This window comes from Callospermophilus lateralis, chromosome 19, assembly GCF_048772815.1.
Source record: "Callospermophilus lateralis isolate mCalLat2 chromosome 19, mCalLat2.hap1, whole genome shotgun sequence".
NCBI classification, from domain to species: Eukaryota; Metazoa; Chordata; class Mammalia; order Rodentia; family Sciuridae; genus Callospermophilus; species Callospermophilus lateralis.
In genome coordinates, this window is record NC_135323.1 from 9,541,265 (window position 1) to 9,559,345 (window position 18,081).

General features: G+C 45.0%; 1 protein-coding gene across 5 annotated transcripts in view; it reads right to left on the bottom strand.

Moving 5' to 3' along the window:
- Positions 1–18,081, bottom strand: part of Cpped1 (calcineurin like phosphoesterase domain containing 1) — a 97,656-nt gene that overhangs the window by 21,819 nt on the left and 57,756 nt on the right. For 4 of the 5 annotated variants that reach the window (XM_076840538.2, XM_076840535.2, XM_076840537.2 and 1 more), the window contains one exon: positions 9,923–10,345. The exons of the other annotated variant lie outside the window; for it this stretch is intronic. In XM_076840538.2, the coding sequence (XP_076696653.2) occupies positions 9,923–10,345 (423 nt within the window). The remainder of the gene's footprint in view (positions 1–9,922; positions 10,346–18,081) is intronic. 5 annotated transcript variants of the gene reach the window in all.

Consider the following 18,081-nt stretch of genomic DNA (forward strand, 5'->3'; position numbering starts at 1 on the left):
GAGTTTTTTTCTGGGGGCCACAATCCTCTGCTAATGTGCGCTCTGGCCTTGTATCCCAGGGAGCTGACCAGAATGCAGAGGCTGCACAGACCTTGGTCTTATGAAAGATCACAAACAGCCTTTTGGTTGCAGAAGGCACAACTCACATGCGAAGGTTTCTGAAAGGATGACCTGAGAGGCTTACTCTGGAGGCCAAGGGGTAATCCAGCCCTGAGCGGGCTCCTTGGAGCCTCCCTTAGCACGAACCCTTTTAGACATTTAGCTGCCAAGCCTTCCTGACTGGCTGGAGCATTCCTTCTCCTCAGGTCCCTGCACAATGAGGGCGAACAGGGGCCTGGTGGGAGGGCAGGTGGGCCCTTCCCCGCACAGGTGTGCTAGTTCTTCCTGCTTGCATCCAGTGCTTGGTCCAGGCACATTCCGCTCATCGACATGCTCTTGTTAGCTCAACAGCAGCATCGCTATACGTGGCCCATGGCTAAGGCTGGGCCCTGAGCACAGGCTGCCACTTCCCTGCCCAGGAAGCTGATCTGACGTCCTGGGCCTCATCTTCCTTGTCTTTTAAAATGGCCATGCTATCAAAAGTAATCTACAGATTCAATGCAATCCCCAACCAAATACCAATGACAGCCTTTACAGAACTAGGAAAAACAGTCCTCAAATTCATTTGGAAGAATAAGAGACCCAGGAATTCTGAACAAGAAGAGTGATGCAGGAGGCATCACAATACCTGACCTCAAATTATACTACAGAGCTATGTAGCAAAAACAGCACAGTGTTGGCATCAAAGCAGACATGAAGACCACTGCAACAGAAGACACAGAGACAAGTCCACACAGACAGTCATTTGATACTTGACAAAGGTGCCAAAAATATGTGTTGGAGAAAAGACAGACTTTTAACAAATGGTGCTGGGAAAACTGGATATCCACATGCAGAAGAATGAAGTTAGATCTCTCTCTCTCTCTCTCATCCTGCACAAAACTCAAATCAAAATGGATCAGACTTAGGAATTAGACCAGAAACCTTGCAACTGCAAAAAGAAAACAGAGAGTCAACACTCCTTCATATAGGTGCAGGCACTGACTTCCTCAACAAGACCCCCAAAGTCCAAAAAATTAAACCCAGAAACAATGAGGGAGATTCTATCAAATAAAAAAGCTTCTGCACAGTAAAGGAAATGACTAAGAGTGTGAAGAGTAGTGGCAGATAATCTTGGCCAACTACTCCTCTGGCAGGGGAACTCAAGATCTTAACTTAATGCCAAAAAACCCAAATAGCCCAACCAAAAAGTGTCAAAAGAACTCAACATCAACTTCTTCAAAGGAGAAACACAAATGACCAACACATACATGAAAAATACTCAACATCTCTAGCAACCAGGAAAATGCAAATCAAAACTATACTAAGATTTCATCTCACTCTGGTCAGAATGGCTATTATCAAGAGTTATAAATAATAATAAATGTTGATGAGGATGTTGGGAAAAAGGTACACTCATATATTGCTGGTGGAACTGTAAATTGGTACAATCACTCTGGAGAGCAGTATGGAAATTCCTCAAAAAACTAGGAGTGGAACAACCATATGACTCAGCTGTCCCACTCCTCAGTGTTAATCTGAAAGAACTAAAATCAGCACACCATAGTGATACAGCCACTTCAATGTTTGTAGCAGCACAATTCACAAAGTCAAATTATGAAATCATCCCAGGTGCCTGTCAAGACATGAATGGATCAAGGAGATGTAGACCAGACACACAGTGGAATTTTACTCAGCCATAAAGAAGAATGAAACTGTGGCATTTGCTGGTGAACAGATGGAAATAGAGAATATCATGCTAAGTGAAATAAACCAGATTCAGAAATTCAAGGGTTGAATATTTTCTCTCATAGGTGGAAGCTAGGGCAAAAGAAGGGAAAGAAGGTGGTGGTGGAGGTGGGAAGGGAATCAGATATCATAAACGTATGGGGAGATCAGTGGAGTAGAAGGACATCAAGAAGGAGGAAGGAAGGATGGAAAGGGGAGGAAATAAGGAATGAATTTAACAAGACCATGCTACAGGTATATAAGACCATGCCATAGGGATTCCACCTTTATGTATATATAGGAAGTACTAATTAAAAATAAATAAATAAATGAGCAAAAGAAAGCTTAGTTGAGCAGAGGAAGGAGAATGGGGAGGGAAGAGGGGAGAGAAAAGGACTGAAATCAAATTGCCTGTATGATTTTGCCAAAATGAACCCAACTATTATGTACAACTATCATGCTCTAATAAAAACAAAACCATCAGGCCATAAAAAATCACCTTTCTTCGTCTCACGTGCCTGCAGAATTAAAAATGAACACGAGGGCTCAAGAGCCCCGACTTCTGACCAGCAGTTTCCTTAGCTGCGCCACCAACGCAGATGAGGCACCTTCACAGTGGGCAACAGGGACACACAGGACCACGTCTGGTCCCTCAGGCATGTTACCTAAATGTGGTATTCTTTGACTTTCAGATCTGTCATCAATATACATGTTCTTTTAAAGCAAAATAAAAAAGGGATGACACTAAAGCAATTTCCAGCATACAGTACACAGTGATGTTCTCGATCTGTACTTGTACTGCTGGAGTTAGTGGGGGGTCTGGGGTGGAGACCTTTCCAATGAAGGCAAGTCCAGTAAATGGAAAATAACTCAAATTAGTAGAAAAAGCAAGGCTGCTTTGCTAAGACAGGTACTCTGGGCTGAGTGTCCCTTCCAAACTCATGCTGAAACTTATCCCCATTGTGAGGTACTCAAGGGAAGGGAGTTAATCCAACCGTGGTATTTGGAGGTAGGACCTCTGGGAAATGATTAAGGTTAAATAAGGTCACGAGTGTGGGGCCCTGATCCAATGGGACTATGGCCTTGTAAGAGGAGAGAGCTTTGTAAGAGGAGAGAGCATGAGGACATCTGTTCTTCATGTCATGCCCTGCACCACCTCGTGAATGCAGAAAACCCTGGCCAGCAAGAGGGACCACATCAGATACAGCCATCTGATCTTGAACTTTCCTGCCTTTGGAACTGTGAGCCAAAGAAACCTTTATTTTTTTTATCAAATACTTTGCTTCTGATATTTAGTTACAACACAGCAAAATAGACTAAGACCCTAGGGATATTGGGCATTTACAAAGGAACCTCACTCCTCATTTCAAAGTGATACTAATTGTTATTTTTAAAACATGACCTAACAAAGAAAGATATGATATTTTGACTTTGTAAACTGAGACACTGCTGCTTCCCAGGCACTGAAGGTTCATTTTTGAATTGTTGCAATGGGATTTTTTAAACATTTTTTATTTTAAATTTTCAACTATAACCCTAGAGAAGGAAACCATCCCTCTGGCTCAGTGTGCAGCGTGGGGTCCATGCTCTTTGCTGTATGAATAAATGCCGACTTAACTTCAGGAATCAGCAGCACACATTTGCACATGCCAGATTCTTAATTTATAAATATTTACCATCAGGACTTGATTTTAACTTTAATTAGCCCAACTGTTAAGGATACCTCCAAAGTGAGAAACATAATCCATCACTCACACCAGATGTAGCTGCGGCAGTTAGTCTCTTATCTGGGTTTATAGTGAATCAGACGCAGGCATCCAGTGATGAGAGCATAATGTTCTCTGGGGAAGGGATCAAAACAGGGAACAGACCAAACCTGGGCAAATGAATTCATGCCAAGCCCTAGAAAATAAAGAGCACAAAATTCCTCTGGTCGATATGTCCCCATATACCCTTGATTCTATGGATACTTAAAAAGGAACCTTTGTTGAGCTCTCACTACAATGCTGTTAAAATAGGAACTATCAGGAGTGTTTTTCTTTGTTAAAAAACCACCCTTTAAATGAGGGTACTGTTTATCATATTTTGAAAAACCCTATGAAATTATGCATTCAAAGGTTGCTGACCAACACATTAAATGGTGAGATGTGTGCTTTAAAAAGATATAATTAAGTTCTATAGATAAGTTCCCTAACAATTTTTCATCTAGTACAGTGGTTCCCACTTTTTTTAAACTAGTAGCTCCTATTCATATGGCTAAAAGTATATGTGTTCTACATCTACACTGAGGAATCCTGGACTCAAAAACCCAGTCCATTTTCCTGCACATCCCAGGAGCCAAGAGGAATTTCTTCTGGCTTCTATTCCTGTAGTCTGCATGGTGCATGGAGTTTATAATTCTTCCTTCTCCAGTTTGCAGTGTTGTGTTAGCAAACTCCTGGCCAGTCCTGGAAGCAGACCTGCCTCTCTCTGCCTGAAGTCTCATGTCGGCCCCCTGGAAGAAGGATGCCAGCATCTTTGGGGTGAGAAGACCAATCTAGCTAACAGGTAAGGCAATCTGCCCACTGTATATGACCCTCAACTAAGTTCAGGGTCATACAACCACAAACATGCCTGCACCAAGAGCTTGCTACAAGCTGGGTGTGGTGCCAGGTACTTCTTTACTTGCCACTTTGATTCCCACACCAACCCTTTGAGTCTGGGATGAGTGAGAAAGACAAAACATTCAGCAGCGTGTCCCATGCTCTGGTCCAAGGCGCATATCTGGGACAAGGAGGAAGGTCCTTAGGAAGCTGAGGCCTGTGTACAACCTTGCTATGTGACCTGGCCTCTCTCCTCCTGTCAGCTGCACACTGTCACCTGTGCCACTCTGTAAGCTTTCCTTTCTCTGAATACCACTCAGATACTCTGTCTGTAACTTTATGTGTTAAAATGAACACCAAAGCATTAGGTATTTTATTTGCCCCACAGATCTTCCCATCCCATCTCCACCCCTAAATTGCATCGTGAGCCTCCAGGGCAATGTGTGCCTCACCTGACTCACCCTCAACTGAGGATCAGAGGCGCCTGTGTTGGGCAGACCCTTTAGTGAACTGCCCATTGCCACAGTGCGGCCACCAGACGCCTACTGGGATCAGACATATACACAGTACACCCAGTGTGCATAGGTGTGTACAAGCTTTCAAGAGGAGCAAGAGCACCACACTGCAATGGGAACATTCCTCTAAGCCTGAGTTGTAGTGCTACAGCATGCAGGTCCTACACATGTTTTTGTAAATAAAGTTTTATTGGAATGTGGCCATATCCTGTTGTCTCTGGCTGCTTTCACATTATACATGCAGAATTGAGTAGCTGCTACAGAGACTGCAGGGCCTGATATTTACTGCCTGATCCTGTTCAAGAAAAGTATGTGAACCTCTGTACCTAGGGATATGTTTCCCGTATGAGGGTTAGCTGGTAAACCCTAAGCCATAGAGGATGTGGACATGACGTGTGTTTTGCTGAAGCAGATTTGAGTCAAACCTAATTCTTCCCTGTTCAACCAATATTTCTTTATTATGGGGGTGCTATTATGTGAAAGTCTTGGCTCAGGTCTGGGTTTACAGAGGTGAATAAAGCTGAGACCTGCTGCCTAGAGGAGCCAAGAGGATAGAAACAATTTCAATATGACTTGGTGAGACATTAGAGTAGGAGTTGATGTTTTATTCCCCCTATAAAGCACACCCTGACCTCTATGTTCTTTAAAACTTTGAAATTCTAAAACCATAACCATGAGCTAGGATTTCTCTCTATCAAGCTCATTTTCTCTCATTTTTGTTTTAAAAGCATAAATACTATAGATGAAACTCTCATTCTGTGAAGCTACCTATTAACTTTTGTCGGAAAGATCAACTTACAGGGATCCCTCCCACCCCCCACCCCCAATTCCCAAATTTGCTCCAGACTCTTTAATACACAGTTCTAATCTCGATGTTGAGAATGAAAAAAAGAACAAGTATTGAGACATCAGGGGAAACACTGTCAGTTAAAGAGTTGGACATTTTATTTTTATCAGAAAAAATTTTTATTACAAATTATTGAGTTTGATAACACTATCAGGTACTGGTTACTACAAGTCATCAAATTAAATGCAGCCTAAATTAGGGGAATCATAAGAACTAGATTGAAGAATGCAATTAGAGAGGACCTCAGAGTCATGCATCTCTGCCTTTCTGCATTTCTGACACCCCGTTTAATGATCAAATCACAATCACCACTGTAAGTTATGAATTCCTGTGGACATCTGTTTTCTGGCTCATGGACATTTGTTTTTTAAGATTGAGTTTTTAAATGTCAATCCACATTAACTGGGTCACATATTAACCTTCCACAGCAAGAAACATGAGGAATGGAGATGAATCCAGTTTCCACCAGGATTTCATTATCTCCTATCTGTCTTTGCAACTCCAACTAGGTATCAGGTGAATTAAGGGGAAAACCAATTTCTACATCCCTTGGATGTGATGAAATTGATTATCCTCAGGCAGAGCAAAAGAAGACAGAAAATAACAGGTGCCACTTCACATCTGCGTATCTCTCTACCCTGAGATCTGTTTATTTGTACCAGTTATTGACAATGTTTTTGTATCACACAAAAAAGGTTTTTTTATTGAGCTTCAAAAGTAGAAACAGGATGCATCTGTTTCTAGGGAAACCTGAGCTTGGAAACTGTTGGGTTTTGAATCACAGAGTGCATTCCTACACACATGGTGGCCCATTGTACAGTGACATCCCTTCCTCTTCATTTACCCTATCCCATTTAAAAAAATTAATGCAACAATGGGAAATGATTGTTGATGCTCATTATTAAATCATTTATTCATCCCACACAATGATTCAGAATTATTCATTAAACTTGCTGGAAGGAAGCAGGGTTCTGCCTCCATGATGGCTTGGGGAGGGATGTGTTCTTTAAAAGGATATTTTATAACAACACAATTATCATAATTAAAAGCTACCCTGATAGTCTGATGAGTGGTTGACATATTTTTGAGCACTGGCATTTTAGCACAAGGAGATAAATGAGACTGAAATGGTATTAGGGGATAATATTGCTGTGGGCAACTGAAGGCAACACTGAATACCATCTGCTATCACCACCTCGATTCTATCATGGTCTTTAAGTTAATGAATTTACAAAACATCAGCTGAACTTTGGCTTTCCACAGTAAGTTCTAATTCTGTTGCTGTTTCCCCAGATGATGTCTGTATTCTGAGCCCTGGATGTGCATGTGCCCACGAGGGACCGCTCACTTGTGCCTCCCAGCCCAGCAAGTCATAGCCTGTGGTCCCTGCATCAGCACCTAAATGGCATCTTTCCGCTCAGGGTGCTCAGTCTTGTTCTGTGTCTAAAGGTCACTGAGCAAAGGGCCTGGCTTGGCCAGCCATTCAGACAGGCAGGGGATGGCAGGAAGGGACCCACTTCGGGCTTTTCCTGTACAGCAGGTTCAGGGGAAGATTCTAAGGCCAGTGGCCAAGAGGAGGCAGCTTCTCATCCCCAAAGGCGGTGCCTGGGGGAGAAGTGGGGAGGGGAACACTTGGGGGGAAAAATAGATGTCTGAGTGGCCCTTGAAGGCCCCAGGGTGGATGCTGGTAGAGAGATGCACACAGGCTTCCCCAAGACCAGGGAGGCCGTGGGACAGGACTGAGAGTCTGAAAACACCTCAGGAAGCTGGGCCAGAGCTCTGTGGGGGCCCAGGCTTGCCTATGCCTTGCTGAGCTCAGGACGGGGCTGCACAAGAAGTGAGCATGTCAGTCTAGCTGCAGGAACGTGAGCCAGCATGAGCCTTCCTCACTCTGCAAGCACTGGTGGAAGGTGGCTGTGACTGACTGCCTGAGCTGGCCTCCCAAGCACAGAAGTGAAGGGACATCTGAGCTAGAAGGCTGCCTGGAGCGCTGACTGCCCAGGGAGGCATTAGGTGCTGGGGTTGAGATAGCTGAGGAAGAACTGGGTAGGGGCCGTCACACCAAAAGGACTGAGTAAGCTTGGCCGAGTGCAGGGAAGAGGCTGGGGGAGGCAGGGACTCTGGGAAGGGCATGGACAGGTGCTGGGCCATGTGCTGGGGTGAGGGGTTCCCAGAGAGTCAGGCTGTGAAGCTGTACACCCCTGTGGCTGCTGGGTGGTGAATGTATGAGTGGAAAAGTGAGCCCGGTTCAGAGCTGACGCTGGGACCAGATGAACATGATGGCCTGAAGAAGTGACCGGGCTAGAGAGAAGAAGGAGGGGGAATTAAAGGGACTTGGAATGTCAGAGCTCCCCTCATGGCCCTACTGGATGCAGGACTGTCCAAATGCCAGGGCCTGATGCCTCGGAAGAGTGGACCAAGGACCACTTCTGCTATCTAGTGCTACCAAGCCACCTCCTGATTATGATGTGGCTTCCAACATAGCCCCCTACAGGAGAGGCTGCTATGTGGCTGGGGATAGGGCTCCATCTTGCCCTTGTTAGCCCACAAGCACTGCAGTTGTGGTTATTAGCCTCCGTGAGCTGGGGTGACTGGCGTTCACCTTAGCAACGCACACCAGCTCTGGGGTAGCGGGCAGAAGACTGTGGTCTGGACATTTCATTCCTCTCTGGGGCTCTTGGTGATGGCCAGTGGGGTTCTCTGTTAGCACTGAGGGTCTACTCAGTATTCGGGTGCCTGTGGGCAGCACACACTCTGCCCTAGGATGGGAAACTCAGAACCACATGCCGCTCAAGACCTGGCTATCAAGAACAGGGACACAGAGCAGTCGGGTGGCGCCTGCAGTACTCACCACTTGCTGTGAAAGGAAATCATCTTGGTGGCATTAAATGGCTTCCTGGCTTTATTCTGTTATAAAACAGTCACTGTGGCAGAGCTGATGCCATCCTGACACTGCCTCCTTGGCATCAGAACAGTTTTCTTCACCAATTCAAGCATGGCGTAACATTTCAAAGGTCTTTAATAGACGCTTTCCAACTTCATCTCCATGGAACAGTTGGAAAATGTCTCCAATTATAGAAGCTTTTTGTAAAATGTCTCAAAAACACAGAAGGGCTTTGTATCTTTCATAAGTACAAACATTTAATGCTCAAAGATGAAATGAAGAGTAGCAGGGTATTTTTTTAAGGAATGCCTGCTCCTGGGTCAGGTCAATGCCTTTCCCTCTCTCGTAACAAACAAGTGAAGATATTTACATTTTAGAATATTTGATACAAGTAAGCCTTGGAAAGATTGGAAAGGAAGAACTAGGGCCAAGGAGAGATTCACAACAGTTGTCAAAGCTGGAACCCTGCCAAAGCCCTGGGGTAACTCGGGGAGTTGGCTGACGCTCTTCCTCTGGAGAAGGCCCTGGAGGGACTCCCAGGAGGAGAAATAAGGCCAGGGCTAGAGTCACCAAGTAAGCCATCCTTTGGAAGCTGAGGTCTCACCTTCAAAAATGGGGTGTTCGATCCTCAGCACCACATAAATAAATAAAGAAATGTGTCCAACTACAACTAAAAAATAAAGATTTTAAAAAATGGGGTGTCTTCATTTTGTGTGTGCAAACGCAAGCTATATGTGTGAGGGACTAGGAGTCTACAGCAGGGTAGACTATACCACACACCTCTCTCTACCCTGACTCAGGAAGAGAATGCCACGCCCCTTGTCTGAGGCAAACTGATGGGCCCTTAGACCTGCTCACCAAAGCCTCATCTCAGGACTTCCTGGGTTACACTGTGGGAGCCTGATTCTTAAGGACCACCTGTCCTCCAGGTAGTCTCTGCTTCCCAGAGAAATGAAGGAAGATGGCCCTCTCCTCCACCTCCTGAGGCATACCATTCCTCATGACCCTGCCTCAGGAGCCCCATCTCCAGCTGTGAGCAGCTGCCATGTGCTGCTATTTGGCAGGCCAGGGACCCTCCGGAAAGCTCCACAGCTGCTCTTCTACTGGCAACGGCCCTGTGGAGGGCGACGCCTGCTGCTCCTTACAGGGAGCGTGCTGAGGCTGGAGAATCTGCAGCCTGACCACAGCCACAGCCAGCGAGTGGCAGAGCCGGGATGGGAACCCAGGCTCATCCACAGCCCTGTCCCCTCTCCCCTCTGCCAGGCCCTCTCCAGCCCTTAGGGCCTACCTGCTTTGGTGAACTTGTCTGCCATCTCCTTCCGCACAGACCTGGTGAGGTTGAAGTAGTCATCGTCCTCGTCAATGCTCTGTAAGAACAGCGGGATGTGCTGGAAGACGATGGCGTGCTGGCACTTCTGCTGCCCAGTGAGGCTCAGCTGCTTGTCCAGCCACAGGTCCTGGGCCTGCTTCAGGGCAGGGCAGCTGGAGGCGTCATACAAGAGCTGGGAGTTGAGTACCAGGAACAGGACACCCCCGACCCAGAAGCTGAAGTAGTCATCACCCCAAGTCTGGCAGAACTCTTCGATAGTCTCCGCCGTGGGGACATTGCCCACATCATGGTTGCCACTGACGAAGACCAGTGGGATCTCCCTGTCAATGGCTCCCAGCACTCGCTGAAGGTCCTTGGTCTGCTCCCTCTGGAAGGGCATCCCTGGAAGAGTGAAGGCCACATCCTAAGCTGGCTGGAGACTACTGAGGTCTTTACTAACATTACTAAGCCAGAGACGAAGTCCAGATTCACCTCACCAGGCACATGGAAACTGCAAAGTAGTCACCTGCTAGAAGCAAATCAATAGGGGAGCTAGAGTCCCAGTCCCTCCTCAGGACACCTCAGAAATTCAATGTCCACCTGGCCGTTTGCCCCTCATTGCTGAGTGGTGTTGTGGAGTTGATCCTAACATTAAATATCAGTGAAGCTAAATTTCTATCTTTCATTTCTATGCACACTGAATATAGACGGTCCCACCTTCTCTGCTACATCAGTGGAGCATCATGTGCATCCTGTGACAGTGGACCCAACCCTGAATACCAGTCCGGCACCGGTGGCTATGTAAGGTCTTCTTATCATCCACGAAGCCTTACAGATTGTGCCACACCCTTGTGGGAAAAATCCTTTGAAACCGAGTGGCTAGATTGATGGGAACCTACGTCGTGCCAAACTCCCTGGACACAGGAAGAGGCATTTTGTACCTCACCCCAGTGTGAGGCACAGGGCTCCACACCTCACTGCAGGGCGTTCTCTGCCCCCAGCACCCAGGAATGATTATTTTGACAGAGGTGAAAAATGTGGGGGCGGGCAGGACCTTCCTCCTTCAGACTGCTCATTTCCTTACTTTCTGTAATAACCTACTATAGCTTTCATAAATAGATTTCAGAATTTATCCAATTGCACATCTATTTTTTGGAGCCTCCCTGTGAATTCATCCGACAACTGTGCACTGAGGACAGGCAGTGGAGGCACTGACTTAGTGTGGGTGAGCTGGGAGTCAGCAGGCACAGGGCCCATCCCAAACCCAGAGTCAGACAACCAGTGGGGTAAATCACACCCATCTGTCTTTAGTGTTGTTAAGCATTATTGAGAAAAGCAATGAAGCAGGCAAGGACACATCTCAGGACCACATCAGTCCTGAGGATTGTGACTGCTCTCAGGTAGACAGCGTAAGAAAAGTGACAAAAAGCATTTCCCTAAGGGGAGGAAAACCCACCAGAGAAAGGGTTACATAAGACAAGATGACATTAAACCCAATAACGCTGCACGTGGACTAAACAGAAAGGTGGGGGCAGAGGGGGAGGATTGTTGTACATTTCAAAATAAATGTACAAATGTTTTATGAACATTCCCCCACAACGAACCCATGAATGTTTGTGGTGACGGATATGATCACTACCCCAATTTGGTTAAAATATCACAAGGTACTCTACAAAAAGGCACAATCATTATATCTCAAAAATAAATATAAGGGGGGAAAAGTCCTCACGAAGCAATCACAGCTATGACCACAATGCAGAAACAAAGGAACCGAGTCTCAGCAGTAGATGAGAAATAGGGTCCAGCAAGATCAGGAAAGAAATGGAGAAGGACAAAACTATTTTGGAAATGGCACCTACAAGGAGATGGCCGTTAGCGAGAGTTCCTTGTCCAGGTGCTCTGAAAACCCCAGGTGAACTTGTGAAGAATGCATGCCCCACCTGGTGAGCAGCAAGCTCCCATATTTCCACGAAAGCTCCTTAACAGTGCAGTTCCAACCTCCCGTGTCATTCCTCCTTTCTTTTGGCCTGTTGATGTGTATTAGCTTCTGAGAGATTCGGTTAAGTCACCTCTTCGACTGTGGATCAATCATTCCTCCTTGTAATTCTGCCAAGTTTCATTCATTTACTTTTAGTTACAGTATTTGACAAAGAAGAGCTCAGAGTTTCAATACCTCACCAAAATGTTTTTTATATATAATCCTAATCAAATGCATAAAGAAAAAAGAGGCAGAGCTATATTGATGCTACAGAAAGATCCTTAATATATATTAAGTGAAAAACATGAAACAAAGCAGAGTAAAATCACATGAATTTTTTTAAGGCTCACAGATATTTATGTACTTTGGATAAAAACACCTTGAAAGAGCCAAAGGATCTAACTCTGGATAATTATGGGAAGTGGAGTAGGCGGTATGGAGACCTTTTATCTTTTTATTCCCTCCTTCCCTTTCCCAAGCTTGTGGAGAAAAAGAGAGGGCAAGATGGAGAGAGGGAGGGAGGGGCGGGGGGAGGAGTAGAAATGAGAGAAAATATCAGGGCTTTTTTCTTTTTTTTTTTTTTTTTAAGAGGTGTTTCTTGCCCCAGATCCTAAAGACTCAGAGGAGGTAAGCCACGGATCTCTAGGAACTATCTAGGAACTAGTAGAATTTGCTTGGGAAAGGCCAGCAGACCCATACTGCAGAAGCCTGCAGTCCAACCTTCTCAGCCTGGGAGAAGCAGGTCCGGCCTGGCATGGGAGACCAGGAGACCTTTCTGGCAGTGGTGCTGGGGTTCTGTCTGTGGTCAGCTTCTGCCTTAGGCTGGTCCAGACTCCCCTGGGGTCTGCTGTGCCATGAACGATGTGGCTTCTTAGCTGAACCTGGACTGTGAGCATCTGTGTTCACTCAGGTGATCCCCTAAGACACCACTGGGCAGTTCCTTCCTGTGCTGACCCACCTAAAGGGCACTCCATAAATTCAAGTAAAATCATCTCTCCTTTCCTTATTGGTTTTTTTTTTTTTTAAAAAAAACAAAACACCCCAAAGCAACCCTAGCTTCTAGTCTGACCAGGGGGTTCTGTGAGGCTCAATGGCAGCTGATCCCCCTAGTGATTATGTGGACCAGGTCCTGTTCTAAGACCTTGCTTGATGCAGGTACAGAAGCTATGTTTGCTGGGTTTGAACCCGCAGTCTGGCTCAGGGCACTGCCTCATTATGGAATCCTGGTAACAAGCAAAGGTGACTTTTCTCAGTCACCTTAATTCACAGGACTCCATCATATTCCAGGGTGCAAAGATTCTCCCATTCCTTTCTTTCAAGGGCATCTGGGTTTGCATGTGAGTTAATGACCATAAGCAGGAAAGAAAGGCCAACTCAACACTCAGGGAGGAGCCTTGCCTGCGAGGCACTCTACAGTGAGAGCTAGAAATTACATGAATGGGATGCTTGCTTCACATCCAGGAGACTGCTGCTCTGGGAGAAACCACAACACTCCAGCCCGTTGAAAACATGGAGCCCACTGTGTCTCCTCGCCCCGAGACCAGCCTTTCCTCCACAGCTTTGCCAGCACTTTGCATGTTTCCCATGTAAAAGTGCTGGCAGTGGAGCCCATGAGACCCGGGCTTGGTCTCTGGCTTATGTCTCAGAATTCTGAGTTGAGTGGCTTTGGGGAAGGTCTCAGTCTATGTCCAATCATGTGTGAAATGAATATGACAATTCCCAAGCCCTGGAACAGCCATAGGGTAGACCCAGATAATGTGTTCAGAGTTGGCTCTAAATAAGGCTGTGAAAAAACACCAGGTACCTCCCTCCCCTCCCCCACCAGATAGGACTCCTTCCTTTTATCACCGAGTGTGCATAACAATGAATGAATCATTCTGAAGGAATGAAAGCATTTCCCAGGGATAGAGATAATTTTTAATTAGGAATTTAGAAGTAAAGAAGTGAATTTTGGATTACAAAAAGCCAACTTTAATGAAAATACACTGTGTTTAACAAGCTCTTATTTGTGTATATCAGAATCTCTTTAGGGTCAGAACTATTAACACCACCTTAGCATTATTAACACAGCTCCCAGTGCATCTTAGTACAGCTTCCTGAAAACAGTCACAGTCTTGCACACGTGAGGAGTCTAAGCCAAACCTCACCAGCATCATGAATGGGAAGATGGGAACCTGGCCCAGGACCTGTTCCCAGCAGGCCCTGCGCTTCCCAGAAAGGAGACACACAAAGAAAGGATGGGCAAGGTTACAAGAAAGGAATTCCAGGAGGGGAAGAAAAGGATCTTCCTGGGAAGGTCTTTAAGGTGGATGAGAGGCCCTTATCTAGGGGGTGGCTAGAGAACAGGGACCTCAATGTCAACCCCCTCCTGCCCCTGGCTGAGCAGAAGCCTGGGTGGGCTGATAGGGGCAAGGTGGAAAGCCACGAGGTGTTCAAAACCTTAAAACTTTTCTTTTTCAAAGTGTGATGAGATAAAATAGAACCAGGAAGCAGTGGCTGGGGTTGTGGCTCAGGGGTAGAGCCCTCGCCTAGCACATGCGAGGCCCTGGGTCGATCGTCAGCACCACATAGAAATAAATAAAATAAAGGTATTGTGGTCCAACTACAACTAAAAAATGGATATTAAAAAAAGGAAGCAAAAATATTATAATAATTACAAAATATTCACATCATTCATTGACTGAATTTTAACAAGATATGGTATCAAGAAATGTATCATTTATTGCTGTGGATAGCCATTAAAGCACAGATTATTATTTTGGTTGTGTTCCTAATAGCCCTAATTTACACCATCTAATAAAATCTCTTACCATGGCAGGAAAAACAAATACCCTTACATTTAATGAAGGACTGTAAGAAACTCAGGACCAACAAATGGCATACTTGATGGTGTTAAGTCCACGGCTCCCCTCCCTGCCCAGACAAGGAAAGAGGCGAGCAGGCTGGCCCAGCACTCTGGCAAGTCCTAGCCAGTGCATCAATGAGAAAAGGCAGAGAAATTGAGAAGGAAGAAATAAGTCTAGCTACTCTGAGGACATGACTGTCTCCATAGAAAATCTGGAGAATCTCCAAAAACAAACAGGTTCCTAGCACTAGTAAAATTAGCTTGGATACAAGGTCAATATACAAAAATAACTCCATTTCTATATCTTAGCAATGAAGGACTGAAGTGTATCTAGAAGAGGGCAGAGGACCTGCAGAGATACTTCTCCAAAGAAGACAAACATATGGCCAGAAAGCACACTGAGAGAGGCTCAACACCACCAGTCATCAGGAAAACACATCAAAACCACAATGGGACACCACCTCCCACTCATAAGGATGGCGGCAGAAAACAGCAGGGGTTGGTGACAACATGGAGAAATGGAAACCTTGGGCACTGCTGATGACAAATGGCACAGCTGCTGAGGGACATGACGACAGTTCCTCACCATACCAAAAATCAAATTACCAGATGACCTGCACATCCTCCTTCTAGTTAAGTGCCTGAAAGAACTGAACAGGGTCTGAGAGATATTTGCACACCTATGTTCATGGCAGCATTACTCACAACAGCTGAACATGTGAGTAACCCAAGCATCCACTGACAGACTGCAGTGTGCATGTGAGCACATGTGTGTGCAAATGCGCACACACACAGGAAGGGAATTCTGACATATGCTACAACATGTACTTTGGATAATGATGTCTATCACATTCCACATCATTCATTGACTGAATTTTAACAAGTTAAATAAGTTAAATAAGCCAGTCACAAAAAAGACAAATATTGTGTGATTCTACTTTTATATGAGGCACAGAGTGGTCAAATTCAGAGAGCTGATGTTGGCTCCACCAGCTTCAATGAAGGGAGGTACAGTTCCCGTTTTATAAGATAGAAAGTGTTATGGAGATGGATAGGGTGAGGATTTGCACAGAAAATGAATATACTTAATACTACTGAACTGCATACTTTAAACTAGTCAAATGATAGCTCTTATGATTATTTTATCACTGTAAGAGACAAAAGAACTGCCAAAACAAAACCAAAATGATGCACCTTCAACCCCCTCCAAGCTGGGATGTTAAGAGCAGCTGCAGGCAGGAATGTCGGGGAGGGTGGGGCAGGGTGAAGCCACACCCACCATCAGTCTGCAGGTGCTGCAGGACCCCTGGTGGTGCTCTTGGGGTTGCCATTTTAGGGTAAGAAGGGGACCCTCTGAATTCAAGGACTATCAGTGGCCTTTTTTGGGGGAGAGTTCTCTGGGCACTATCCTCAGAGCTTCAGTTCTCTTGTCCCTAAAGTAGAAATCTTGTCACCTCAATTATGGAAATGCTGTTAAGACAAATGAGATCATGTGTTTAGGTGCTTAGATGTAGCTCCCCATCCTTTCCCTTCCCAGGAGATGAAGAACAGGAGGGAAGCAGGTCTTAGGTTATCTGAGATCTCCCTGGTACCTCTCTTATTCTCTGGGTACTTGGTCCCTGGTGCTGCACCCCTGAGCTATGCAGGAAAAAAAGGCACGCTAGGTGTGCTGATATCCTAGCACAGGGTGAGTGACATCAGTGCACATTTATCTGGCAGTTTGCCTGCTGTGGTACTTGGAAGGCCGTACTGTCCTGTAGACAGTGGAGAAATGCATGGAACAGGGCTAAGACACTCGTGCCAAAGACAAGAACTTCCAGTGCCAGCCCAAGAAGTCTCTGGAAAGGGAACCCGTGGGGTCCCTTCCTCATATGTAGGTTGAAAATAGAATAGTCAGGGCATCAACCACATGGTTTTTAGATCATTGCCCCAACTTTTAGGGGGCAATTAGGAAATATTGATTCAGACTTCAATAATCTCATTATATCCAGTGACTCAGCATTCCTATTGATAAGTCTTCACCCGACAAAAACATACATAGGAATGTTTACTCAGTAATAAAAGGTAAATGGATGGCATTGGAGAAGATAATGCTAAGTGAAGTTAGCCAATCCCCCAAAAATAAATGCCGAATGTTTTCTGTGATATAAAAAGGCTGACTCATAGTGGGGTAGGGAGGGGGAGCATGGGAGGAACAGATGAATTCTAGATAGGGCAGAGGGGTGGGAGGGAAAGGGAAGAGGCAGGGGATTAGCAAGGATGGTGGAATGTGATAGACATCATTATCCAAAGTACATGTATGAAGACACGAATTGGTGTCAACATACTTTATATGTGGCATATATACACAATGAAATATTACTCAGCACTAAAAAATAAGATGATCATGGCATTTGCAGGGAAACAGATAGCATTAGAGCAGATTATGCTAAGTTAGCCAATCCCAAAAAAACAAATGCCGAATGTCTTCTCTGATATAAGGTGGGGTGACTCAAAATGGGGAAGAGAAGAAGAGTATGGGAAGAAGATTACCTCTACATAGGGAAGAGGGGTGGGAGGGAAAGGGAAGGAGAAAGGGAATTGTATGGATGGTGGAAGGAGACCCTCACTGTTATACAAAATACATGTATGAAGATGTGAGAAAAAAAAAAAAAGAATAGCCTTACCCTAGATTAGGTAGAGAGAAGTGATGGGAGGGGAGGGGAGGGGTTGGGGAGATAGAAAGGATAGAGAATGAAACAAACATTATTATTACTGCGTGTATATATGTGAATGCATGACCAATGTGATTCTGCAACCTGTATACTCAGAAAAATGAGATATTATATTCCATCTGATTCAAATGTATGATATGTCAAGGTCATTGTACTGTCATGTGTAACTAATTAAAACAAATAAAAAAATTAAAAAATTAAAAAAAGAAAAAACCCCAGAGATATGAAAAATTGTGCTGTACATGTGTAATAAGAATTGTAATGCATTTATTTTTTTAAAAAAAAATTAATTAAAAAAATGAACATTCAAAAAAAAAAAAAAGGATGTTAAACAGAACTATTCACTGCAGGGCTGAGGATGTGGCTCAAGTGGTAGCGCGCTAGCCTGGCATGCGTGCGGCCTGGGTTCGATCCTCAGCGCCACATACAGACAGAGATGTTGTGTCCGCCGAGGACTAGAAAATAAATATTGAAGTTCTCTCTCTCTCTCTCTCTCTCTCTCTCTCTCTCTCCCCCTAAAAAAAAAAAAAAAAAACTTAAAAAAAAAAAAAAAAAAAAGAACTATTCACTGCAGTGTTTGCTGAGAAGGTAAAACCTGAAT